Here is a 27,187-nt window from a genome sequence, read left to right on the forward strand (position 1 = left end):
CGTATCCACCCCAGCGCTCGGTACGGTGCCCGGCACGTGGTAAGCGCTTGACGGATACCGTGGTCATCGTGATCGGTCTTCAGTCGATCCGTGTCCTTTACCGAGCGGGTGGGTGACGTCCCGTCTCTGTCCTTGCCCGCAGACTTGGCGGACTGCAATCTGGTGTCCTTCCCCATCGGCCTCTACAAGGTCCTGCGTAACGTCAGCCAGGGCATCCGCCTCGTCACGCTGGCGAACAACGAGCTCAAGTCCCTCACCAGCAAGTTCATCACCACCTTCAGCCAGCTCAGAGGTGGGTTGGGGGGGTGAGACTGGGGCCCTGGGGGGAGGCCTAGCCCGGGGGCGGGGGGCTGGGGGCCTAACCCAGAGGCCAGGGGCTGGACAGGGGGCTGGTAACCTGGTCCAGGGGCTGGGGCCTGACCTAGAAGGGGAGGGGGCCCAGCCTGGGGTCCGGAGACTGGCATGGGAGAATTCATCGGTTCGATCTAGTCCTATTTATTCCTCGCTGACTGAATGTAGACCGCTGTACTAAGAGCCTGGGAGAATACAATATAACAATAGACAGATACGTTCCCTACGCACAAGAAGAAGAAACCCACCTCGCCTGCGGATCTGAGTGCAAGACCAAGGGAAAGAGAGGAGCCGGGTGTGGGAAGGAAGCCGAGGAATAATCGTGGTGGAATTTAAGCGCTTGCTATATAATAATAATAGTAATAATGATGATGATGGTATTTGTTAAACACTTACTAGGTGGCAAGCTTTGTGCTAAGCGCTGGGGTAGATACAGGGTAAGCAAGTCGTCCACGTGGGGCTTACAGTCTTCACCCCCATTTTACAGATGAGGTAACTGAGGCACAGAGAAGTGAAGTGGCTTGCCCGAGGTCACACAGGAGACAAGTGGTGGAACCAGGATTACAAGCCACGGTCTCTGATTCCCAAGCCCGGGGCTCTTTCCACTAAGCCACGCTGCTTCTCTGACACGTGCCAAACACCGTACTAAGCGCCGGAGTAGGCACAAGATGATCAGGTCGGATATGATCCCCGTCCCACATAGAGCCGCCAGACGGAGGGGGAGGGAGAGCAGATATCGAAACCCATTTTACAGATGAGGAAACCGAGACAGAGAGAAGTTATGAGAGAGCAAAAGAGATGGCGGGCTCTGCCGGGACAGTTCTAGAAACCGGCCCATAAATGGCCAAAACGATAAAACGTCCCCGACCATTCCTCTCTCTGCCCTGTCGTGCTGTCGGTCAATCAGTGGTACTTATTGAGAGCTTCGTGTATGCGGAGCACTGTGCTAAGCGCTTGGGCTTGAGCTCAGGAGGTACCCAGTCGACGTTGGCGATACCGATGCGGATCCACAGCTGCTTTTCAGTTTTTGCTATCTAAGGGACTCTCTCCCAAGACGGCTTTTAGAGACCCTACATCCACCCCCAGCCATTTGCGTCCCTTCGCTTGTCTGAATCCCCACAGGAAGCATTTTGTTAATGGACACTCCGGCCCTTTGGAAAGTCACCCTTCACCTCGATCTTTGGAAGATTCTCTGGGGTGATGCTGAGCAAGCTGATTGCTTTCTTTTCTTCCCTCTCACCCTAACGAAATGGTTCCCGAGGCCTTAGCAGGAATGCCTTTCTGATTCCTTGGAGCTCTTCCCCTCTTCCCTTCGCTCTCTACTCCCGTTGATTCCTGGGGCCATTCGTGTTTCATAAAAGACTCCATGGAATCATTTTCTATTCCGGGCGGAGGTTAGAGGTATCGGGTCTTGGCTCTGTACCTCGACCTCATCGGTCCCGCCGCCGACCCCCTGCCCCCGTCCTCCGTCGGCCCTGGAACTCCCTCTTATATCCCCCTTTATATCCGACAGTTCACCCTTCTCCCCGCCTTCAAAGGGCTTCAAAAATCCCATCTCCTCCAACAGGCCTATCCTGACTAAGCCCACATTTCCTCTACCAACCCTCACCTCTGCATCTCCTATGCACTTGACCGTGTAATAGTAATAATATTAATGATTATGGTATTTGTTAAGCACTTACTATGTGCCAAGCGCTATTCTAAGCCCTGAGATAGATGATCTCAGACTGTGAGCTCACTGTGGCCAGGGAAGTGTCTACCAACTCTGTTATATTGCACTCGCCCAAGCAGTCTGCACACAGTAAGCGCTCAATAAATACCGTTGATTAATCGATTGACGTGTGGGAGACGTGCCGGGAGAGAGGCCTCGAAAAGGTCCTTTTTTTTTTTCAAAAACGCCCACTGAGCCCCAGGGTCAGTGGCATCCCATGATCCACAGTGGCAACTCGGTTCCTGTCCTCGAGGTGATCAGGTTGTCCCGCGCAGGGCTCACGGTCTTAATGCCCATTTTATAGATGAGGTAACTGAGGCACACAGACGTGACTTGCCCAAGGTCACGGCAGAAGAGTGGTGGAGCCGGGATGAGAACCCACGTCCTCTGACTCCCACGCCCGTGCTCTTGCTCCTACGCCGTAAGCACTTTGAAACTCACCCCAGCCCCACACCCCTTATGTACATACCCTTATATTCTACTATTTCCCCTATCCATAATTCACTCTAGTGTCTGTCTCCCTCTGTAGACCCTAAGCGCCTTGTCGAAGGGAATCAAGTCTACCGATTCTGCCGGATTGTACTCTCCCGAGCACTTAGTACAGCGTTCTGCACACAGCGAATGCTCAAACGATACCATTGACTGGTGGATTGGTTGAGATATTGGGTTTGCCCCAGTGTTGCAGACAGTTTTCTCCAGTACCTTATTAACGTGATCACTATTCATATTAATGTCTGTCTCCTCCTCTAGACTGTAAGCTCGCTATGGGCGGGGACTGCGTCGTCCAATTCTGTCATTTGGTAAGCCTTAATAAATATGAAAAAAAATAAACATGGACCCATCCGATTGGGATGTGTCTCCTCTAGACCGTGAGCTCACTGTGGCCAGGGAAGTGTCTACCGACTCTGTTATACTGCACTCTCCCAAGCACTCTGCACACAGTAAGCGCTCAGTAAATACCATTGATTAATCGATTGACGTGCGGGAGACGTGCCGGGAGAGAGGCCTCGAAAAAGTCCATTTTTTTTCCAAAATGTCCACCGAGCCCCAGGGTCAGCGGCATCTCATGATCCACAGTGGCAACTCGGTTCCCGTCCTCGAGTAGCCCCAAGGTGCCTGCGGACCTCAATCAATCAATCGATCCATCGTATTTATCGCGCATTTACCGTCTGCGGAACACTGTACTGTTCGCTTGGGAGAGTACACTGTTAACAGACGCATCCCCTACCCGCAACCGAGCTTACGCTTCCTTGAAAGGCCTCCACTTGGCGGGAGTCTTGGTAACTTTTTGGAATCCAGCTGCTCTCTTTGGAAAAATAATTCCTCCCTGTAGTTTTTCTAGAGCTGCCACTGTTTGGGGGAACAGACTTGTCTGGGGAAAAGAAAAGAAGAGAGTAGAGTGGAGAGAAAAGTTGAGATTGTTGCTTTGTTTTCCCGGAGGCCATTTCAGAGCCCCGAACAAACAGGGAGAAACCAAAGCACATGAAAAGCTTGTGCTAGTGGAAAACATGGCCTGGTGGATAAAACAGGGGCCTGGGAGTCAGTAGATCTGGGTTTTGTCCTCATTTGTGCCCCTTGCCCGCTGGGTGACCTTGGGCTGGTCACTTAACTCGTCGGTGCCTCAGCGTCCCCATCTGTAAAATGAGGATTCAATACCCATCTCCCTCCCCCTCAGACCGTTAGCCCCACGTGGGACACGGGCCTTGTCTGATCTGTGTGAGAAGCAGCGTGGCTCAGTGGAAAGAGCACGGGTTGAGGAGGTGGAAGTCATGAGTTCTAATCCCGGCTCTGCGATCTATCAGCTGCGTGGCTTTGGGCAAGTCACTTCACTTCTCGGCGCCTCAGTTCCCTCCTCTGTAAAATGGGGATGAAGACTGTGAGCCTCACGTGAGACAACCTGATTACCCTGCATCTACCCCAGCGTTTAGAACAGTGCTCGGCACATAGTAAGCGCTTAACAAATACCAACGTTATTATTCTAATCTGACAGTATGGATCTTCCCCAGCACATAGCACAGTGCTGGCACATAGTAAGCACTGAGTAAATACCTCTATTATCATCACACTGCTAAATCTGTTGGGAGGCCACGTGTTCTAATCCCTCCTCTGATCCCTTGTTTTCTGGTGATTGTGAGCAACCTCAGAGAGGTCGAAAATGACCACCCCAGGGAACCCAAGCCCTGGGACAGTTTCCGGGTGAATCCTGAGTGGGACCGATTCGAAGCTGGTTCCTGGGGTCAGAGAGGGGAAAGGGGGCCGCTGAAAGAAACCGTGTCTTACCATTTCAAAGAAAACTCTGAGATAGTTGTAGTGTTGTCAATCAACCAACCGATCAACGGTGTTTATTGCGTGCTTACTACGTCCAGAGCACTGTACTAAGCGCTTGGGAGAATACAGTACGACGGAATAAGACACGTCCCCTCATAGTGGTTAAGCGCTTCCTGTGTGCCGAGCGCTGTGTTGAGCCCTGGGGTAGTTACGGGACAATCAGGTCGACACAGTCCTGGTCCTACACGGAGCTTACAGTGTACGGGGCAGGGGAGACCGGCTATTTAATCCCCATTTTTAAATGGTGAGGAAAAAGAGGCTCAGAGAAGTCAGCTGACTTCTCCGAGGTCGCACAGCAGGCGAGTAGTGGCCGTTGTGTTCAGGAAGGCCCTTTAAACCATGAGAAGAGAACGGCAAACTGGCCTTAGCTTCCTAGGAACCAGCAGTCAGGGGATCCCCCCAAACCCTGCCCTGACCTTTCGGGGGAAACGCTGTGGAGGCCGAGGGTGTTCAATCCCCCGGATCGCAATGTGGGTTACAGTTTCCCCATCTGGACTGTGCCTGGGGGGGTCTCTGGAGAGCAAACAGTGCCCGGATAGCAATTTTGAAGCCTGATTATAACGCGTAGGCTGGCACAACGGTGCGCAGTAATCGACTCCCATACTGGCATGATTTTGTGGGAAATTGTGAGGTTGGTCTGTGGGGAAGAAGACAGCAGAGTCAACGGGAGAATCCCAGATCTGCGCCTTTCTTTACGGGAAGGACCTTCACTCCGTGTCCAAGGGACCAAAGAGCAAGGAGGTGAATCGTTCCCAGTCGTTGTCGGTCACCAACACGGCTCCTAAAGCCCGGGGTCACACGGCAGGCAAGTGGCAGAGCCGGGATTAGAACCCAGGTCCAGACACCAACCCCAGGCAGCACAGCACAGGGTCTCGATCGGGTCTCGAACCCGATCGCCCCGCCTCTTTGGCTCAGGGCTACGGCTGGCCGTCCTGGTTTGTTTTTTTTAAAATCTGGTATTTATTAAGCAGTTACTATATATCAGCCGCTGTGCTAAGCGCTGGGGGTAGATACAAGCTAGTAAGGTTAGACGCATTCCGTGTCAGTCAGTCAGTTGTATCTCTTCGGTGCTTACGGTGTGCAGAGCACCGAACTGAGGGCTAGGGAGAGTACAACAATATAACAGACACATTCTCTGCCCCAAATGAGCCAACAGTCTAGAGGGGTGACAGGCATTAATATAAATAAACAAATTACAGATCTGTACGTAAGTGCCGTGGGGCCGGGTGGGGGGGATGAATAAAGGGAGCGAGTCAGGGCGATCCAGAAGGGAGTGGGAGAAGAGAAAAAGAGGACTTAGGAAAGGTCTTTTGGAGGAGATGTGTCTTCAGTAAAACTTTGAAGGCAGGGAAAGACATTGTCCCGCATAGGGTTTACGGTCTTAATCCCCATTTTCCAGCTGAGGTAACTGAGGCCCAGTCAAGGGAAGTGACTTGCCCAAGGCCCCCCAGCGGACAGGTGGCGGAACTGGGATTAGAACCCAGGTCCCTCCGACTCTCAGGCCTGTGCCCGCCACGTCGCTTTAGTCGCCAAGCTTCTGAAAACAGGCTGCTGTGGAGCCGCTACCAGGAGCCTGGCTCGGTGAAAAATGGCAGCCTGGGTCCAGGTGGAGTTTGGCTGAATTCATGGATGTCGGGGTTCGGGATCAGCTCTCTCTCCCAGCCCTTCGAACGGTGCTTGGCACATAGTAAGCGCTTAACAAATACCATCACCGTCACCATCATCTCTCTCTCAATCACTTCTCTTCCCCACAACCTTGTCTCGCTTCCTCTCCCACTACGCCCCAGCCCACACCATTCATTCCTCTCACGCCAATCTGCTCCTTGCGCCTTGATCTCTCCCCGTGGGCCCTTTGCTCACCCCCCTTCTCCTGCCCGGCACTCCCTCTTCCAGTCACACAGTCAGTCGTATTTTTTCATTCAAAAGTATTTATCGAGCGCTTACTATGTGCAGAGCACTGTACTAAGCGCTTGGAACGAACGAGTCGGCAACAGATAGAGACGGTCCCTGCCGTCTGACGGGCTTACGGTCTATTTTCTGAGTGCTTACCATGTGCAGAGCACTGCTTGGGAGAGTACGATATAGCAGACACGTTCCCTGTCCACAGCGAGCTTACAATCTGGAGGGGGAGACAGACATTAATATAAATCAATGAGAGCTAGGGACGAATGAGAGCTAGGGATGAATGATAATGATAATAATGTTGGTATCTGTTAAGCGCTTACTAGGTGCAGAGCACTGTTCTAAGCGCTGGGGGAGACACGGGGTCATCAGGTTGCCCCACGTGAGGCTCACGGTTCATCCCCATTTTACAGATGAGGTAACTGAACCACAGAGAAGTGAAGTGACTCGCCCACAGTCACACAGCTGACAAGTGGCGGAGCCGGGAGTCGAACCCGTGACCCCTGACTCCGAAGCCCGGGCTCTTTCAGAAGAGAGTGGGAGAAGAGGAAAGGAGGGCTTAGTCAGGGAAGGGCTGACATATCTGTCAGTTCGCCACGGTCCCCTCCTTCAAAGCCCTACAGATAATAATAATAAAAATGCTGGTATTTGGTAAGCACTTTCTATATGCCAGGCACTCTACTAAGCGCTGGGGTGGATACAAGCAAATTGTGTTGGACACAATCCCTGTAATAATAATGTTGGTATCTGTTAAGCGCTTACTATGTGCAGAGCACTGTTCTAAGCGCTGCGGGGAGACGCCGGGTAGTCAGGTTGTCCCACGTGAGGCTCCCGGTCTTCATCCCCATTTTCCAGATGAGGTAACTGAGGCACCGAGAAGTGAAGTGACTCGCCCACAGTCACACAGCTGCCGAGTGGCAGAGCCGGGATTCGAACCCATGACCTCTGACTCCCAAGCCCGGGCTCTTTCCACTTAGCCACGCTGTACCACATAGGGCTCACGGTCTCGGCCCCCCTTTTACAGATGAGGTAACTGAGGCACGGAGAAGTGATGTGACTTGCCCGAGGTCACGCAGCAGACCAGGGACGGAGCCGGGATTAGAACCCATGACCTTCGGACTCCCAGGGCCGTGCTCTAGCCACTACGTCATGCTGCTTCTATCATCACATCTCTCCAGGAAGCCTTCCCTGAATAACTTCCCAGCTCCCTGCCCGTTTGCCCTCCCCTCTGCATTGCTTAGGCACTTGAGTCTGTAATATCAAGATGGCTTGAGGGATGCTATTAATGGATAATGGATATTAATATTAATGGATAATGGATGGCTTGAGGGATAATAAGAATAATGTTGGTATTTGCGAAGCAGCGTGGCTCAGTGGAAAGAGTCAGAGGTCATGGGTTCGAATCCCGGCTCTGCCACTCGGCAGCTGCGTGACTGTGGACGAGTCACATCACTTCTCTGGGCCTCATTTACCTCATCTGTAAAATGGGGATGAAGACTGGGAGCTTCAAATGGGACAACCTGATTACCCAGTGTCTACCCTAGCACTTGGAGCAGTGCTCTGCACATAGTAAGCGCTGAACAACATTATTATCATTATTATTATTATTATCCCTCAAGCACTTTGATAGTCCACCCCTGGCCCCACAGCACTTCCATCCCTATCCTTTTACTATGCTCCTGCCCGTACCTGTAATTTATTTTTATGTCTGTCTCCCGCTCTCGGTCCTAAATTCTTTGAGGTCGGGGGTTGTGTGCACTGACTCTGTTGTATTCTCAGAAGCGCTTAGTACGGTCCCAGCCCCACAGCACTTTTGCTCCTATCCTTATACTATGCTCCTGCCTATTAGAGAAGCAGCGTGGCGTAGCGGAAAGAGCATGGGCTTTGGAGTCAGAGATCATGGGTTCGAATCCCAGCTCCGCCACTAGTCGGCTGTGTGACTGCGGGCAAGTCGCTTAACTTCTCTGTGCCTCAGTTACATCATCTGTAAAATGGGGGTTAAGACTGTGAGCCCCACGTGGGACAGCCTGATTCCCTTGTGTCTACCCCAGCCCTCAGAACGGTGCTCTGCACATAGTAAGCGCTTAACAAATACCAACATTATTATTATTAATACCTGTAATTTATTTTCATGTCTGTCTCCCACTCTCGGTCATGAATTCTTTGAGGTCAGGGGTTGCGTGTACTAACTCTGTTGTATTCTCATAGTGCTTAGTACAGTCCCAGGCCCGCTCCCTTCTGCGTAGTCCTGATTTTCTTCCTTTATTCATCACCGCCCCCCAGCCCCACAGCACTTATGTACATATCTATAATTTATTTCTATTAATGTCTGTCTCCCCCTCTAGACTGTAAGTTCATTGTGGGCAGGGAATGTGTCTATCGTTCATTCATTCATTCATTCAGTAGTATTTATTGAGCGCTTACTATTGCAGAGCACTGTACTGAGCGCTTGGAATGGACAAATCGGTAACTCTCCCAAGCGCTTAGTACAGTGCTCTGCACACAGTAGGCACTCAAAAAATACCACTGAGCCGGATGAATGGACACATGATTCGGCTTGCCCACGGTCTTATATTATTCTAAAACAGAACTCCTTATCTTTCCACCCAAAGCCTGTCTTCCCCTAGACCCTACTATCACTGTAATAATAATAATAACGTTGGTATTTGTTAAGCGCTTACTACGTGCCAACCACTGTTCTAAGGTAGATAGAGGGTAATCAGGTCGTCCCACGCAGGGCTCGCAGTCTTCATCCCCGTTTTACAGATGAGGTACCTGAGGTGACTCCCAAGCCCGGGCTCTTTTCACTGAGCCACGCTGCACCGTAGACAACACCGCCATTCTCCCCGTCTCGCAATCACGTAACCGTGGCCTCATCCTCGACTAAACTCTCTCATTCAACCCGTGGAGTCAGTCAGTCACTAAATCCTGTCGGTTCTACCTTCAGAACCTCTCTAGAATCCACCCTTCCCTCTCCACTCCACGCCGATCCAAGCGCTCCTCATTTCCCGTCTTGCTTGACTACAGCGTCGGCCTCCTGCCTCGCTGACCTCTCCGCCTCCTGTCTCTCCCCTCTCCGTTCCGTCCTCCGCTCTGCCGCTCGGATCACTGTTCTAAAAAACCGCTCTATCCGCATCTTCCCACTTCTCAAAACCCTCCGGTGGTCGCCCATCCATCTCCACATCAAACAAAACTCCCGACCATTGATTTTAAAGCATTCGATCGGCTTGCTCCCTCCTACTTGATTTTAGCGATCTCCCACTGTAATCCAACCCACACAGTCTGCTCCTGTAATGACAGCCTAACTCACCGTGCCTCAGGCTCGTCTTCTTTGCCTCCGACCCCTTGCCCGCATCCTCCTTCTGGCTCAGAACTCCCTTTCCCTCCATGTATGACAGTCCACCCCTCCCCAACCTTCAAAACCCTCCTAAAATCACATCTCCTCCAAGAGCCTTCCCAGAATGAGCCCTCATTTCCCTGTTTAAGTCTTCCCTTCTGCATCACCTTGGGGCTGTTCCTCTTAAGCCTCCAGCCCCCAGCATTTGCGTATATATCTATTTATAATTTATATTATAATGTTTTTCTCCCCAGTTGTTGCAGCATGGCTCAGTGGAAAGAGCGTGGGCTTGGGAGGCAGAGGTCATGGGTTCGACTCCCGGCTCCTCCACTTGTCAGCTGTGTGACCGTGGGCGAGTCACTTCGCTTCTCTGGGCCTCAGTTACCTCATCTGTAAAATGGGGATTAACTGTGAGCCTCACGTGGGACGACCTGATGACCCTGTATCTACCCCAGCGCTTAGAACGGCGCTCCGCACACAGTAAGCGCTTAACAAATACCGACATTATTAGTTTCTCATGGGCCGAAATTGTCCGCATCTATTATATTGGACTCGCCCAAGCACTTAATCCAGTGCTCTGCACACAGTAAGCACTCAATAACCACTAGCAGTCGATCGATCGATTATTGGCACCCGAAACACTGCCGGAGAACCTCTCATTCGCTGCGGTGATGGAATTTAGCAGTCATTCCTTTCCTTTCAGCCGGCAGCCAGGCGCGGCTTATGTTTCTGTGTCAGTTGCTGGGGATCGGCACTTGCACTGCTAGTCTGTGAACGACGGCTTTGCGATCAACTGTCTGTGTTCGGACTTGGGCCGGGGAGCGTTTTAGGATGTTTTTGATGAAAATGAAGGCGGTGAAACTCCGGCTCGTCCCGCTTGAAATCCAGTTACAAGCCACCCCGTCTTCCTTGGGGCTCTTTGTAGATTGGCCCTAGTGTTTTGCTGAGCCCTTCCTTCCTTTCCCTCTTCCCTTTCCTTCCTTTCTTCCCTTTCCTTCCTTCCCTTTCCTTCCTTCCTTCCCTTTCCTTCCTTCCTTTCCTTTCTTCCTTCCCTTTCCTTCCTTCCTTCCCTCCCTTCCCTTCCTTTTCCTTTTCCGGCCCCAATATTAAGTGCCTCCTGAGTGAAGTGCACTGGACTGAGTGCTTGGGAAAGTACAACAGAGCAGAGTCCCAGCAGGAGAGAGAGAAAGCACCAACTTCATCCAGACCTAGTGACTTTTCTTCTGTGAACCGGCCCGCGGCCGAGACTGGTTTTCTGTACTTTTTGGCTCCAGCGTCGCTGGCCTAGTGGTTTCTCGGGTGCTTTGTTGTTGTCTTATGCTGTCGAGTCGCATCCGACTCGTAGCGACGCCATGGACGCATCTCTCCCAGAACGCCCCACTTCCATCTGCCATCGTTCTGGGCAGTGGATCCATAGAGTTTTCTTGGTAAAAATCCGGAAGCGGATTACTTCCTCCACGCAGTAAATCTGAGTCTTCGCCCTCTCTCCCGTGCCGCTGCTGCCCAGCACTGGTGAGTCTTGACCTGTAGCAGATTGCCTGCCGCTCTCTAGCCACTGGCCAAGCTAGGAATGGAATGGATAGGCCTCTGCCTGACTCTCCTTCCCATAGTCGAGACCGGTGGAGTACTGGAAACTCTCCGGGTGCGACCCTGAGAGGGGTCTGGAGCTTTAGAAGAAGGAATAAACCTGCTTTCCTTCTCCTCGGAGCCCCGGGAGTTGAGGCCCAACTCCATGGCTCAGAGGGAGCTGCTTGTTCTCACTTTATTCACTCGTTAGAGAAGCAGCGTGGCTCAGTGGAAAGAGCATGGGCTTGGGAGTCGGAGGTCATGAGTTCGAATCCCGGCTCCGCCACTTGTCAGCTGTGTGACTGTGGGCGAGTCGCTTCACTTCTCTGGGCCTCAGTTCCCTCATCTGGAAAATGGGGATTAACCGTGAGCCTCACGTGGGACAACCTGATGACCCTGTATCTCCCCCAGCGCTTAGAACAGTGCTCTGCACGTAGTAAGCGCTTAACAAATACCAACATTATTATTCATTCATTCGATCGTTTTTATTGAGCGCTTACCGTGTGCAAAGCAAAGCACACACTTAGGAGAGTACAATGTAACAATAAACGGACCCATTCCTGCCCACGGTGAGTTCACAGTTTAGAGGGGGAGATAGACCTTAATATAAATAAACAAACGAATAAATGAATGAATGAATAAATAAATAAGTAAATAAATGAATAAATAAGTAACAGATATATACATGTGCTGTGGGGATGGGAGGGAGGATGAGTGAAGGAGCAAATAAGATCAATGCAGAAGGGAATGGGAGAAGAGGAGAGGAGGGCTTCTTGGAGGGGATGTGTCTTCGATAAGGCTTTGAAGTGGGGGAGGGAAATGATCTGATATGAGGAGGGAGGTTTTATTCCCCCCCCCCCCCCCCCCCGCACCTAGTTTACATGCCCTGGGGATCCTGGGATCAATCCATGAATCAATGGCATTCACCGAGGCCTTACTCTGTGCAGAGCACTGTACCGAGCTCTAGGGAGAGTGCAGTAAAGGAAGTAGACGTCATCCCTGCCGCGGAGGAGTTAATAATGTAGCGGACAGTCCGTCTTACAAGCTAGGCATTAGGAAGCCGAATGCTGAGCTTCCAGTAGGAAGGACTGAAGGGTTAAGGTCACCCGTTTCTGATTCCTTCCCCCCACCCCTCCATACTAGAGGTTTTCTGCCTTATCCCCTCCCTTCCCCTCTGTCCTGAACTGGACAAGGGTCTGCCAAGGCTGCCCGCTCTCCACCCGCCCAAGTTTAAATCTAAGCTTCTTTAAATTTCTCCCAAGTTCGCTCCCAATCCCTGGCTCCGGCCCCTTCCAGCTGGCAAGCCGCGATGCCTAGAGGAGCTTGAAATTACCTCCGGCAGTCTGGGCCATCGTACCAGCCATCCCTACATGCCCCACATCCTTCTCCTCCCGCCCCCTGGCCTCTCTCCGTCCTTGGCACCGGAGGACGGGGGCTCAGAGATATTCCCCCCTTCAGCCTGGTGGGAGGTGCTGTCCTTGGCAAGGAGAGCAGGAGAAAGAGGAGCATGGATTGAGAAGCAGCAAGACCTAGTGGATAAAGCACGGGCCTAGGAGTCAGGAGGACCTGAGTTCTAATCCCTGCTCTGCCACCTGATTGCTGAAAGACCTTGGGCAACTCACTTCACTTCTCTGGGCCTCAGTTGCCTCATCTGGAAAATGGGGATTTAACACCTGTTCCCCCACCCCCGAAGACTCAGAGTCCTACGTGGGACAGGAACCGTGTCCAACCTGATTATCGTGTCTCTATCCTAGCACTGAGAGGGCCGGGCTTGGGAGACAGAGGTCGTGGGTTCCAATCCCGGCTCCGCCACCGGTCTGCTGTGTGACCTTGGGCAAGTCATTTAACTTCTCTGCGCCTCAGTTACCTGGTCTGTAAAAATGGGGATTGAAAAAAAATAAAATAAAATTTTAAAATGCGAGCCCCACCTGGGACGATCTGATTACCCTGTAGCTACCCCAGCGCTTAGAACAGTGCTCAGCACATAGTAAGCGCTTAACAAATACCATAATAATAATAATAGTAAGCACTTACCAAGAACCACAGTTATGAATATTATTAGAGATTGAATCCGTGCTTTAGAAGTTGCTCCAGGGACTCCTGGCCCTTTTCTGCAGAGGGGAAGGATGGGGAAACCCCCTCAGCTCAGAAGGACAAGGCCGCCAGTCCCCCCACTCCGGGGATTCTGGTAGATAGGAGAGAGAAGCCCCAGAGAGGCCCCAAAATAGCAATAACATTTGTGGTATTTGTTAAGCGCTTACTAGATGCCAAGCACCGCGCTAAGCACCGGGGTCGCGTTATGAGCAGAGCAAACACACTCCCTGTCCACTAAGTTACCACTCTCCCGGGACCGTGCTCTCCCTACTAGGCCACACTACTTCTCAAAGAGCCATTGCCTCGGGTCTCTAGACCGTTAACTCGTTGTGGGGCGGGGAATGTCACCGTTTATTGTTGTGTTGTACCTTCCCAGGTCCAGTGCTGTGCACACAGCAAGCGCTCAATAAATGCGATTGAGTAATAATAATAACGTTGGTATTTGTTAAGCGCTTACTGTGTGCAGAGCACTGTTCTGAGCGCTGGGGGAGAGACAGAGTAATCAGGTTGTCTCACGTGAGGCTCCCAGTCAATCCCCATTTTACAGATGAGGGAACTGAGGCCCAGAGAAGTGAAGTGACTTGCCCACGGTCGCACAGCTGCCAAGTGGCGGAGCCGGGATTCGAACCCATGACCTCTGGCTCCCAAACCCGGGCTCTTTCCACTGAGCCACGCTGCTTCTCTGCTTGAATGAATGACGGAGGACTCGGGCTGCTCACAGAGCAGACATGGGGCTCTGTGTAGGGCTGATCTGCCTACGGATGGAGGACTGTTACATCCGGACCCCATCCGAGGGCCTGACGGACGGAAGCAGTTAAGGCTTTTTGCTAAAGTGGCATTTCCCATATGAGCCTTGAGGCAGCGGTCAATCGGTCAGTCAGTCGGTCGATCGTATTTATTGAGCACTTACCGTGTGCCAAGCGACGTACTAAGCATTTGGGAGAGTACGATGTAATAATATAATAAGAGAGCTGCAGGATTTACTAAGGGGGAGAGAACTTTGGGGAGGGGAGAAGAGCGGGAGGTGCGTCTTCGCTTGAGAGCCCTGGGAGGGCAAGGAACACGTGGTAAGGAACACATTTTCTTGGGCTTAATGAGTCTTATTATTGTTATTATCATTAACAACAACAATAATAATAACAGTACTCGTTAAGTACTTACTGCTTTGCACACAGTAAAGCTCAGTAAATACAACTGAATGAGGCGAATGAATACGTGCCAAGCACCGTTCCAGGAGCTGGGGTAGATACAAGTCAATCGGTTTGGACGCGGTCCCCGTCCCCCACGAGGCTCGCAGTCTAAGCAGGAGGGAGTAGGGTTGACTTCCCATTTCACAGCTGATGTAACGGAGGCACAAAGAAGCGAAGCGGCTGGCCCGAGGTCCCACAGCGGACACGTGACGGAGCCGGGATTAGAACCCAGGTCCTCCGACTCCCAAGCCCGTGTTCTTGCCACTAGGCCACGCTGTGAAGAACGAGAGCGAGGCCGGCCCCTCTCAGGCCGCCCCTTCAGCCGATCTTCAAGATGGTGCCGAGAACATCGGGAGTGGGTGGAGACGTGCGTCGGGGTCCTTCGTGACGGGGAACGGTCTGCCTCTCCTCGCGCCGCGTCGTCGAGCCCTTCCCTAGCGGACACGCCTCTTCAGTGTTAGAAAATGAGAACTGGACACTCAGTGCTGAAGGTCGTTACAGTCTGTTGTTCCGAACATCTTAAACCGTACGATGGATGTGCGGGTTTCTGGTTGACTTTGAATTCTGACTTGGAATCGACAGTTGTTTCAAATTATGGAGAAAGCAGATGTATGTAGCTCATTAAATATAGCTGTACAGAGAAGAGCAGCTGAGGTTAAATAGGTGAACTTTAAGGAATCCCTTTTGTTATGGACACAACACTGTGCTAATGTTTCTTCCAACTCAAAAGTGGGAAAAGAAGGCCCAGGAGGATTTAGAAAACGGCTGTATAGTGAAACTTAAAGGGGAGCGCTAATTGGTCTTTTCCCCAGCCCTATTAAAATATTACTTCTCGCAACAATATAAGTTTACCGGCGCCCCATTTCAAAAGATGAACAGAACTTGAATGCTAATGTTTCTATATGCAACTTGAATGCTAATATTTCTATATGCTCCGTCTAAAGGAGCTTTTTGTGCTCCTCTTCTTCTGCAGCGTGAGGTGGGTTCTTGCAAAAGCCCACATGAAGGAAAATTTGAATTGTCTGACTCAGTGGGTGCTGAACTGTGCACCGGCAAAGGTGCCCGATCTTTTCTGTTAACACTCGTCTCAGTTTCCAGGCAGGTTGTTGGAAGAATGTTCTCTAATCGTGCTTGCTAGTCATACAGCGAAAGCACGTTATGGCAGAATAATAATAATTGTGATATCTGTTAACAGTGAGAAGCGGCGTGGCCTACTGGAAAGAGCGGGGCCTAGGAGTCAAGATCTGGGTTCTAATTTGTATCGTACTCTCCCAAGCTCTTAGTACGGTGCTCTGCACACAGAAAGCGCTCAATAAATAGAATAAATCCAATCGAATGAATCCAGCCACACAGGGGTCACCTTTAGGGGAAGATGGACCAGCTCAGCTGGAAGGGGGCCTTCAGGGCCAGTGAAACGCAGTCCAGAAAGAGCCACGCACCCGGATTTAGGGTTTCATAAACTAAACTAAACAGGCAGGCCAGGCCAGAGGGGAAAGAGTGGGGGAGTTGGGAGAGCCTCCAAAGGAATTGGCTTCTGTTTCCCTGATCCTTTCTGCTTTCAGCTTTGAAGTGGAAGAAGCTGAGCATGCCTGGGGGGTGTCAGTGTACCGAAAGGAAGTGGAACAGAAGCCTGATAGTCAGCAGGGGCATTGTTATCCAGCACCAAAATCTCCATCCCCCTGACTTGCTCCCTTTGTTCATCCCTCCTCCCAGCCCACGGCCCTTATAATAATAATGTTGGTATTTGTTAAGCGCTTACTATGCGCAGAGCACTGTTCTAAGCGCTGGGGGAGATACAGGGTAATCAGGTCGTCCCACGTGAGGCTCACAGTTAATCCCCATTTTTACAGATGAGGTGACCGAGGCACAGAGAAGTGAAGTGACTTGCCCACGGTCACACAGCTGACAAGGGGCAGCTGACAATTATTTATTCATATTGATGTCCGTCTCCTGCTCTAGACCGCAAGCTCCTTGTAGCCAGGGAATTGTGTCTGTTTATCGTTATGTTGTCCTCTCCCAAGCGCTTAGTACAGTGCCTGGCACATTTCTATCAATCAGTAAATACTCAAGTATTTATTGAGTGCTTACTGTGTGCGGAGCACTATTCGAAGCACTCGGGAGAGTACAACACGAGTCGGCAGACACATTCCCCGCCCACATCGAGCTTTCTGTCTACAGGGGAGGCAGACAGTACTATAAATAAATGAATCACAGTTACGTACCTAAGTGCTGTGGAGCTGGGGGAGGGGGCGGTGAATAAAGGGAGCAAGTCACAGGGATGCGGAAGGGAGTGGAAAAGAGGAATTGAGGGTTTAGTCAAGAAAGGCTTCCTAAAAGAGACGTGCCTTCAATAAGGCTTTGAAGGTAAAATTATCTGTCCCATACGAAGAGGGAGGGTGTTCCAGGCCAGAGGCAGAATGTGGGCAAGAGATTGGGGGCGAGATAGATGAGATCGAGGTACAGAGGAGATAGATGAGAGGAGCTAAGGGTGCGGGCTGGCTTGTAGTAGGAGAGCAGCAAGGCGAGGTAGGAGGGGGCAAGGTGATTGAGCGCTTTAAAGCCGGTGGTGGAGTTTCTGTTTGATGTGGAGATAAATGGGCTACCACTGGAGGTTTTTGAGGCGTGGGGAAACATGGTCTGAATGTTTTCAGAAAAACGATCCGAGCAGCAGAGTGAGGTGTGGTCCGCAAAGGAGAGAGCCAGGAGTCAGGGAGATCAGCGAGGAGGCTGATACGGTGATCAAGGTAGGATAGGATAAACGCTTGGCAGTTTGGATGGAGAGGAAAGGACAGATCTTCGTGATGTCGTGAAGGTTGACCCGACAGCATTGTGTGATAGATTTAATATTTGGGTTGAGAGAGACGAGTCGAGGAGAATCCCGGCTCTGCCACTTGTCAGCTGGGTGACCGTGGGCAAGTCACTTAACATCTCTGTGCCTCAGTCACCTCATCTGTAAAATGGGGATTAAGACTGTGAGCCCCACGTGGGACAACCTGATCGCCCTGTGTCTACCCCAGCGCTTAGAACGGTGCTCTGCACATAGTAAGCGCTTAACAAATACCAACATTATTTAATGCCAAGCGTGTAGGATGGTGTTACAAGAAGGATGATGGTGCCGTCTACAGTGATGGGAAAGTCAGGGGTAGGACCGAGTTTGGAGGGGAAGATAAGGAGCTCTGTTTTGGACAAATTAAGTTTGAGGTGACGGCAGGACATCCAAGTAGAGAAGGCTTGAAGGCGGGAGGAAATGTGAGACTTCAGAGAGGGAGAGGGAGCAGGGCTAGAGATATAGATTTGGGAATCGTCTACGACGAGGGGATAGTTGAAACCATGGGACTGAATGGCACATAATATGCGCTTAATAAATACCTTATTGCCATTGTTCTCGTCTGTCCGTCTCCCCCGATTAGACTGTAAGCCCGTCAAAGGGCAGGGATTGTCTCTATCTGTTGCGGACTTGTACAATTCCAAGCGCTTAGTACAGTGCTCTGCACATAGTAAGCGCTCAATAAATACTGTTGAATGAATGAATTAAAAAAAATCAGTTTGGACATCATCTATGTCCCACAGTTTTAATCCCTATTTTGCAGATGAGGTAACTGTGGCACAGAGAAGTTGAATGACCTGCCCCAAGGTCACACAGCAGACAAGTGACAGAACTGGGATTAGAACCCAGGTCCTTCTGACTTCCAGGCCCATACTGTATCCACTAAGCCATGCTGCTTTTTACCAACTCTGTATATTGTACTCTCCCAAGCGCTTAGTGCAGTATTTTGCACAGGGTTAGCACTCATTACACACAATCCATTGCTGCAGGGGGAGGTGAGTAGGGAGAGAGGAGTACCGAATTGCTTAAATGCTAGGAGAGAAAAGAAGGCGGGGAGAGGAAAGATTAAAACAGGGAAGGCTTCAAAGAAATGTGATTTTAGTAGGGTTATTATTATTATTATCATTATTATTACTGGAAAAATAGAAAGAGCAGTGGTCTGTTAGATGAGAAGGAGGAGAGAATTCCAGGCTGGGAGAAAGAGGTTGGGAAAGGGAGAGATGAGAAGGAAGCATAGAGATTAAGTTATCAGACTGTCAATGTAAATTGGGAAGGGCCTGGAGGGACGCCCACAGGAAATAAATGAAGAGTCTGAAAAAACGACCGAGAAAGGGTCGGCCAGAAAGGTAACAGAACCAGAGAAATAGCGTGGTCTAGCGGACAGAGCCCGGCTTTGGGAGTCACAAGGATCTGGGTTCTAATCCCGACTCTGCCACGCATCTGCCGTGTGACCTTGGACAAGTCACTTCACTTCTCTGTGGCTCAGTTAATAATAATGTTGGCATTTGTTAAGCGCTTACTATGTGCCGAGCACTGTTCTAAGCGCTGGGGGAGATACAGGGTCATCAGGTTGTCCCACGTGAGGCTCACAGCCTTCATCCCCATTTTACAGATGAGGGCACTGAGGCCCAGAGAAGTGAAGTGACTCGCCCACGGTCACACAGCTGCGAAGTGGCAGAGCCTGGATTCGAACCCATGACCCCTGACTCCCAAGCCCGGGCTCTTTCGGCCGAGCCACGCTTCTTCTCTATGCAGTTACTTCATCCACCGAGAAGTGAAGTGACTGTGAGCCCCATTTGGGACGGGGACTGTGTCCGTCCTGATAAACTCGTAGCTACCTCGGAGCTTAGTACAGTCCCTGACACATAGTAAGCGCTTAGGAAATACCATAAAAAAAAAAAAGAGAACCAGGAAAGAGCTGTACCGGCCAAACCGAGGTTAGTGTTTCGAGGAGAAGGGAGTGGCCCACAGTGTGGAAGGCGGCTAAGAGGTAAGGGGGATTAGGACAAGAGTAAAGTTGGTTTGATGAGGAAGCGGCGTGGCATCGTGGAAAGAGCCAGGGCCTGGCAGTCAGAGAACCTAGGTTCTAATTCCGTTTCCTTCGCTCATCTGCTGCGTGACCTTGGCAAGTCACTCAACCTATCTGTGCCTCAGTCATCTCATCTATAAAATGGAGATTTATCCTGACTGTGTCCACCCCGATTATCTTGTATCTACTCCGGTGCTTAGAACAGCGCCGGGCAAAGAGTAAGTCCTTAACAAATACCGTTGAAAAAGAAATGAAAAAGCAAGAGATCACTGGAGGCTCGGAGAGAGAGCAGCCTCAGAGGAGGAGTGAAGGGGCTGGAAACTGGATTGTAAAGGGCCAGGAAGTGAGTTGGAGGAAAGGAAGTGGAGGTGGCAGATTGATATAATCCATTTGAGGAGTTTGGTCAGGAGTGGGAGGACGGAGATGGGGTGCTGATGGGGTGAGGATGGCGAGCAGAGAAGAAAGAAGAGACACAAGTGGTTTTAGAAGGCGGGAAGGGATGGAGGGTAGATTTTGCTAGCAGGTAGGAAATGACCTCTTGAGAGATGGAGGAGAGTAGATGGCAGGGTGGGAGGGAACTGGGGAGATGAGAGAGAGTCTTGGGGGACCTCTCATCTGATCCCGGCTCCTCCAGTTATCACCTGTGTGACTTTGGACGAGTCACTTCACTTTTCTGTGCCCCCATCTGTAAAATGGGGATTAAGACCGTGAGCCCCACGGGGGACAACCTGATTACCTAGTATCTATTCCAACGCTTAGAACAGTGCTTGGCACATAGTAAGCGCTTAACAAATACCATCATTATTATTGTATTTATTGAGCTGTTACTGTTCGCACTGTACTAAGCACTTGAGAGAGGACAGCTTAATAAAACAGACACATTCCCTGCACAAGGAGCTTACAGTCTAGAGGGAGAGACGTTTTGACGTTGTCAAGGTCATCTGGGCGGGGGGCGGTGCAGTGGGTATTCTCTCCCCCTGTGCTGCTTCTCTCTATTGGTTGAGGGCTCAGGCCTGTCGGGACCTTCCTCCTTTAGCAACACGTTGCCTATTTGATTATTATCACTATTATTTATTATCATTATTATTTTCAAGCATCCGCTAAAGCTTTCCGCCCACTTCCGGGCCTCGCGAAGGGCGAGGTCACGGTAATTCTGGCACCACCCCTTGTCTCCTGTGTGACCTCTGCAATTCACTAACTTCTCTGGGCCTTGGCTTCCTCATCTGTAAAACGGGGATTAAATCCTACTCCCTTCCATTTAGACTTGAGCCCCACGTGGAACACGGACTGGGTCCATCCTGATTTCTTCTAACTACCCCAGCGTTTGGCACAGTGCTGGGCAGTTAGTAAGTGCCTAACAAGGATCGGAATAATAACAGTGTTATTAGTATTCTTGGTCCGACATCTTGGCGCAAACTAGTTGCCTCTGCAGAGGGGCGCTTCTGGAAGGGATGGTTTTCTGGAAGGGATGGAGGGTAGATTTTGAAACCGGGTAGGAAATGACCTCTGCGGCACCGTCCGTATCGCTGGGCCCGGCACGTGTCACTGCACCCGATCTAAACTCCCACACCCAGGCTGCCTGTGAGGACGGTCCCCCCGTGTGTTCCAAAGCGTATATTTTTCAGGTTGCTATCCTTTGATTCTGCAAAATTCCTGCAGCGGGCAGTCAATTACTGGGGTCCCCATCTCCAGCTGCGCAGATCTCTATCCTGAAAAACTGTGGGTGTTGCACAGGGAGATGAAGCGTTCCAAGGAAATCGATCCTCAGCCTGGCTGCATGGGGACGCTCTCTGGGGACAATAAGGGTCGGAAGCGGCGCTGAATGAACGAGCGATGTTTTGTTTTTACTTCCCAGAAATGACTCATTTCATCTCTGAGGCAAATGAAATGAGCCTGCTCCTCTCTGGGATTGAGGAGCAGGGGAGAGGAGGAGGGCCAAACCCTCTTGTTATCGCCCCAAAACAATTTTGAAACTGCTGTGCCTCTCAGCTCTGTCCACCTCAGCTTTTTCTTTTCCCCTTATTCATTCATTCAGTCATATTTATTGAGCACTTACTGTGTGCAGAGCACTTTACTAAGCGCTTGGGAGAGTACACTTCAACAATAAACAGACACATCTCTGCCCAGAACAAGCTTGCAGTCTAGAAGGGGGGAGTCGTTATCGTTATTATCATCGTTATCATTATCATCGTTAGCTGCTAACACTCTTATCATTATATATTGTTGGTATCTGTTAAGCGCTTACTATGTGCAGATCACTGTTCTAAGCGCTGGGGTAGATACAGGGTAATCGGGTCGTCCCACGTGAGGCTCACAGTTAATCCCCATTTTACAGATGAGGTAACCGAGGCACAGAGAAGTCAAGTGACTCGCCCACAGTCACACAGCTGACAAGCGGCAGAGCCGGGAGTCGAACCCACGACCTCTGACTCCGAAGCCCAGGGTCTTTCCACTGAGCCACGCTTAGCTCCACACGTGTAAATACTGTTAGTATTGTTTTTGTCCGTCCGTCTCCCCCGATTAGACCGTAAGCCCGTCAGTGGGCAGGGACTGCCTCTATCTGTTGCCGATTTGTACATTCCAAGCGCTCAGTACAGTGCTCTGCACATGGTAAGCGCTCAATAAATACTATTGAATGAATGAATGAATGAATGAATGAGGCAGACACTAATATAAATAGATTAATTACAGACACGTACATAAGTGCTGTGGGGCTGGGATGGGGGAGGAAGAAAGGGAGCAAGTCAGGGTGACTCAGAAAGGAGTGGGAGAAGAGGAAAGGGGGGCCTAGTCAGGGAAGGCTTCTTGGAGGAGATGTGCCTTCTGTAAGACTTTGGAGGGTGGGGAGAGTCACTGTCTGTGGGATTTGAGGAGGGAGGGCGTTCCAGGCCAGAGGCAGGACGTGGGCCAGGGGTCAGGGGTGAGATAGATGAGATGGAGGTACAGAGAGGAGCGAGTGTGCCCGCTGGGTTGTAGTCGGAGGGTAGCGAGGTGAGGTAGGAGGGGACAGGGGGATTGAGTGCTTTAAAGCCAATGGTGAGGGCCTCCCGTCTGAAGCCGAAGTGCCGCTCTAGGACCATTCATTACCCACAAAAGCCCTTTGCTTTCCCCAGCTGCCCCCTCCCCACTAGAAGGCTGCTGATATACAAACCGTGGCTGGAGAGAAGCGGCGAGGCATAGGGCGCAGAGCACGGGCCTGGGAGTCAGAAGAACCTGGGCTCTAATCCCGGCTCCGCCACTTGTCTGCTGTGTGACCTTGGGCGAGCCAAGTTCCCCGTGCCTCAGTTCCCTCATCTGTAAAACGGAGATTGAGACTGGGAGCTCTGTGTGGGATAGGGACTGTGTCCAACCTGATTACTCTGTATCTACCCCAGCACTTAGAACAGTGCTTGACATAGAGTAAGGGCTTAACAAATATCACCACTCTTCTTTTTTTTTTTATGGTATTTGTTAAGTGCTTACTGTGTGTCAAACACTGTTTTAAGGCACTGGGGTAGGTACAGGTTCATTAGGTTGAACGTAACCTCAGCGCGGGCCTGGGTTCTAATACCGTCTTCACCACTTTTCCACTGTGTGACCTTGGCCAAGTCACTTAACCTGGGGAGGCAGCGTGGCTCAGTGGAAAGAGCCTGGGCTTCGGAGTCAGAGGTCATGGGTTCGACTCCCAAATCTGCCACACGTCAGCTGTGTGACCGTGGGCGAGTCACTGCACTTCTCTGGGCCTCAGTTACCTCATCTGTAAAATGGGGATTAACTGTGAGCCTCACGTGGGACGACCTGATTACCCTGTATCTACCCCAGCGCTTAGAACAGTGCTCCGCACATAGTAAGCGCTTAACAGATGCCAACATTATTATTGTTATTATTGTTAACTTCTCTGTGCCTCACTTTCCTCATCTGTAAAATGGTGATTTAAGACCGTGAATCCTATGTGCTACATGAGCCGTGTCCAACCTGACTAGCTTATATCTACCCCAGCACTTAGTACAGTGCCTGGCACATAGTGATCCCGGCTCTGCCGCTTGTCTGTCGTGTGACCTTGGGTAAGTCACTTTACTTCTCTGTGCCTCAGTTATTTCATCTGTAAAATGGGGATTGAGACCGTGAGCACCATGTGGGACAGGGACCGCGTCCAACCCGATTTGCTTGTCCACCCCAGCTCTTAGTACAGTGCCTGGCACATAGTAAGCGCTTAACGAATCCTGTAATTATTACTGTAGTAAGCACTTAACAAAGACCATAAAAGCACAATTAAAAAAAAACGAAACACAGTCCCTGTCCCTCGTAGTCTAAGTAGGAAGGAGAACGGGAGAATTGAAGGACAGACAAGTGATTTGAATTGCCCAAGGTCATACGGCAAGCAGTTGGCAGAACTGGGATTAGAACCCAGGTCCTCTGACTCCCAGGCCCCTTCTCTTTCCACGAGACCACGCTGTTTCTTGGGGAGGTTCTAATTTCCATATCGTAGGGTCCCTAACCCTTGTCCTCTTTACAGCAGGCACCCTCCAGTTAGCCGACAAAGACATTAACGATCTCACACCTGTCTGGGTTCTCCCATTCTTAAGATAGTCAGTCAATGAATCGATCATGTTTTTTGAGCACTTACTTTGTGTGGGGCACTGTACTAAGCGCTTGGGAGAGTGCAGTATAACAATACAACAGATTTCTTGCCCACGATGGGCTTCCGGTCTAGAGGGGCATACAGACATTATGCAGTCAGACTAAAGCCCAGCCCTCCAGACTCTGCCCGGGCTGTTCTCCTCTTTTCCCCCCATCTCCCTCTGCTCCTCCCCCTCTCCCTTCCCCTCCCCTCAGCACTCGTCTGCTCAACTGTATATATTTACATCACCCTATTTATTCTGTTAATGAAATGTACATCGCCTCGATTCTATTCAGTCGCCACTGTTTTTACGAGACGTTCTTCCCCTCGACTCTATTTATCGCCATCGTTCTCGTCTGCCCGTCTCCCCCGATTAGACCGTGAGCCCGTCAGACGGCGGGGACCGTCTCTATCTGTTGCCGACTTGTTCATTCCAAGCGCTTAGTACAGTGCTCCGCACATAGGAAGCGCTCAATAAATACTATTGAATGAATGAATGAATGTTCTCAGTGAGCGTGCTTTGGCAGATGCAGTGTTCGGGGGAGAGGCGTCAAGGAGCTGCCCCTGTGCATTCAGCCTTCACCACTCTTGCTGACATTGCTGGTGAAATGTTGCCCCCCTCGCCTCTCCTATTCTGAGAAGCACCTTAAGAGCCCGGGCCTGGGAATCAGGAGATCGGAGTTATAATCCCCAATCTGGCACTTGTGTGCTCTGCGACCTTGGGCTAGGCACTTAGTGCCTCCGTGCTTCAGTTTCCTCATCTGTAAAATGGGCGTTCAATACTTGTTCTCCCTCCCCCTTGGATGACCGGGAGGGCCCACCGGCATTACAGTTCCTCCAAGCATCCCGTGCCCACCACCGTTGACCACACTGGGTTGGATGGATCGTTAATCTGACCCCACGGTGGCCTCGCCAACGGTCGCATCGAGGCCTAGTGGAAAGAGCACGGGACTGGAAGGAGTCCTGGGTTCGAATCCTGAAGCTGCCGTTTACCTGCTGTGTGACCTCGGGCAAGTCACTTGACTCCATTGTGCCTCTGCTTCCTCATCAGTAAAATGGACAGATCTGTAAAGATCTTTAAAAATACCTCTCAGACTCACTCTGTTAGACTGTGAGCCCCGTAGGGGAAAAGGGCTATGTCTAATCTAGTCATATTGTATCTACTCCCAGCTCCGCCACTTGTCTGCCGTGTGACCTTGGGCAAGTCACTTCACTTCTCCGTGCCTCAGTTACCTCATCTGTAAAAATGGGGATTCAAAAACTGTGAGCCCCACGTGGGGCAATCTGATTGGATCTACTCCATCGCTTAGAACAGTGCTCTGCACATAGTAAGCGCTCAACAAATACCAGAATTATTATTGCTCCAGCATTTAGCACAGTGCTTGGCCCATTTCATCTATCTCAGCTCCAACCCTTTTTCCACATCCTCTCTCTGGCCTAGAATTTCCTCTGCCTGTATGTTCTCCAAGACCACCACTCTCCCCACCTTCAGAGCCTAATTAAGGTTATATCTCCTAGAGGCCTTTCCCAATTAAAGCCCTCTTTCTCTCCCTCTCCTGTGTCACCTCTGCATTTGGATTTGTCCCCTTCAAGCACTTGATATTCACCCCACCCTCAGCCCCCCAGCCCTTAGGTACAGATCCATAGCATTCATTTATATTAATGTCCGTCTTCCCCTCCAGGCTCTAAATTTATCGTGGGAAGGGAACGCGTGTGGCAACTCCGTCGAATCGTCTTCTTGCAAGCTCTTAGTTCAGTGCTCTCCACACAGTCAGCGCTCAGTACTCTTGATTGATCGATTGACAGTAAGCATGGAACAAATTCAATTATTATTAGTAGGAGTAGTTTTATTTTCAGGAGAAAATTATTGTTGTCGCCTTATGCCGTCGAATCGTGTCCCACCCGTAGCGGCGCCACGGACGCATCTCTCCCAGAACGTCCCACCTCCATCTGCAATCGTTCTGGGAGTGGATCCACAGAGTTTTCTTGGTAAAAATCCGGAAGCGGTTGCCCCTTGCCTCCTTCCGCGCAGTAAAGCCCAGTCTCCCCCCTCGGCTCTCTCCCAGGCCGCTGCTGCCCAGCACGGGGGAGTTTCGACTGGTAGCGGATTGCCTGCCACTCGCTAGCCACTGCCCCAGCTGGGAATGGAATGGCCAGGCCTCTGCTTAACTCTCCCTCCCACAGTCGAGACTGGGAGACGACTGGAATCTCTCCAGGTGCGACCCTGAGAGGTGAGAAAATGATCAGGTCGAGCTTTTGACCTGGTTTCCGCAAGTCCTCTCCTCCAAAGATACAATTCCGTAGAGTTCCTTCATCTGTCATTTCAGATCCCAGCAGGCTGGGATGGGGTCCCAGCCCCCCTTTTTTTTGTTGTTTTAACCTATGAGAGTTGGAGGGTGAAGAGATTTCAGAGGGATCTCTGAGCTCTCCCGCTTCCCACAGCCCTTGGCAGTCTCAGGGGAAATTTATCCCCTCACACTGTGTTGGGGAAGTCTTGGCAGATCACAAAAAGCGGTTGAAAAACACCATCCACTTGTAAATCTGTGGTAAACAGGTGCAAATGAAGAACATGCGACAAGGTGTCCATCAGCACGTACTTCACCTCCCGGGGGTCCCCAGCTGGTATACCTATGCAAATACTTTCCATTGAGTACAGTTTGAATGCTGAGATGCGATTAGCATAATAAGCGGAAAGCTGCGGGGGAAGAGCAGGGAAGGCAGAGGAGGACTGGCTCCCCTCCCTCCCCCGTCCCCCCAACCTCCCCCCTACCCCCACTCTCAAGTTCTAGGCCTACCATCTGGGGATGGAGATGGGAGCCGGGCTCCCGGGCTCAGAATTGGAAAGAATCTTGCAAAGACAAGGCATAACGATGATAATAATTGTAGTATTTAAGCGTTAACTATGTGCCACCCACTGTACCCAGCGCTTAGAAAAGTGCTTGGCACATAGCGCTCAACAAATGCCGTCATCATCATTATTATTATTATTATCACAAGCGCCCTCCCCCCAGACTGTAAACTCGCTGTGGGCAGGCAATGTTTTCTCCTTACTGTTTATTGTTGAACTATACTCTCCAAAGAGCTTAGTACAGTGCTCTGCACACAGTAAGCGCTCAATAAAGAGAGAAGCAGCATGGCATAGTGGATAGAGCATGGGCCTGGGAGCTGTGAAGTCATGAGTTCTAATCCCAGATGTGCCATTTGTCTGCTGGGTGATCTTGGGCGAGTCACTTCACTTATTTGGGCTTCAGT

The 27,187-nt window shown here is 50.9% G+C and overlaps 1 protein-coding gene and 1 non-coding gene across 3 annotated transcripts in view; one reads left to right on the forward strand and one right to left on the reverse strand.

Annotated features, from left to right (window-relative positions):
- The window catches only part of LRRC20 (leucine rich repeat containing 20), a 98,682-nt gene that overhangs the window by 39,952 nt on the left and 31,543 nt on the right, over positions 1-27,187 (forward strand). Inside the window, exon 3 of one of the 2 annotated variants that reach the window (XM_029061730.2) lies at positions 143-292. The exons of the other annotated variant lie outside the window; for it this stretch is intronic. Within the exon in view, the coding sequence (XP_028917563.1) occupies positions 143-292 (150 nt within the window). The remainder of the gene's footprint in view (positions 1-142; positions 293-27,187) is intronic. 2 annotated transcript variants of the gene reach the window in all.
- On the reverse strand, positions 11,152-11,289 carry LOC114810410. Its single transcript, XR_003758110.1, has one exon. It is a non-coding gene; the product is annotated as a small nucleolar RNA SNORA7 (small nucleolar RNA).

This window comes from Ornithorhynchus anatinus, chromosome 3, assembly GCF_004115215.2.
Source record: "Ornithorhynchus anatinus isolate Pmale09 chromosome 3, mOrnAna1.pri.v4, whole genome shotgun sequence".
NCBI classification, from domain to species: Eukaryota; Metazoa; Chordata; class Mammalia; order Monotremata; family Ornithorhynchidae; genus Ornithorhynchus; species Ornithorhynchus anatinus.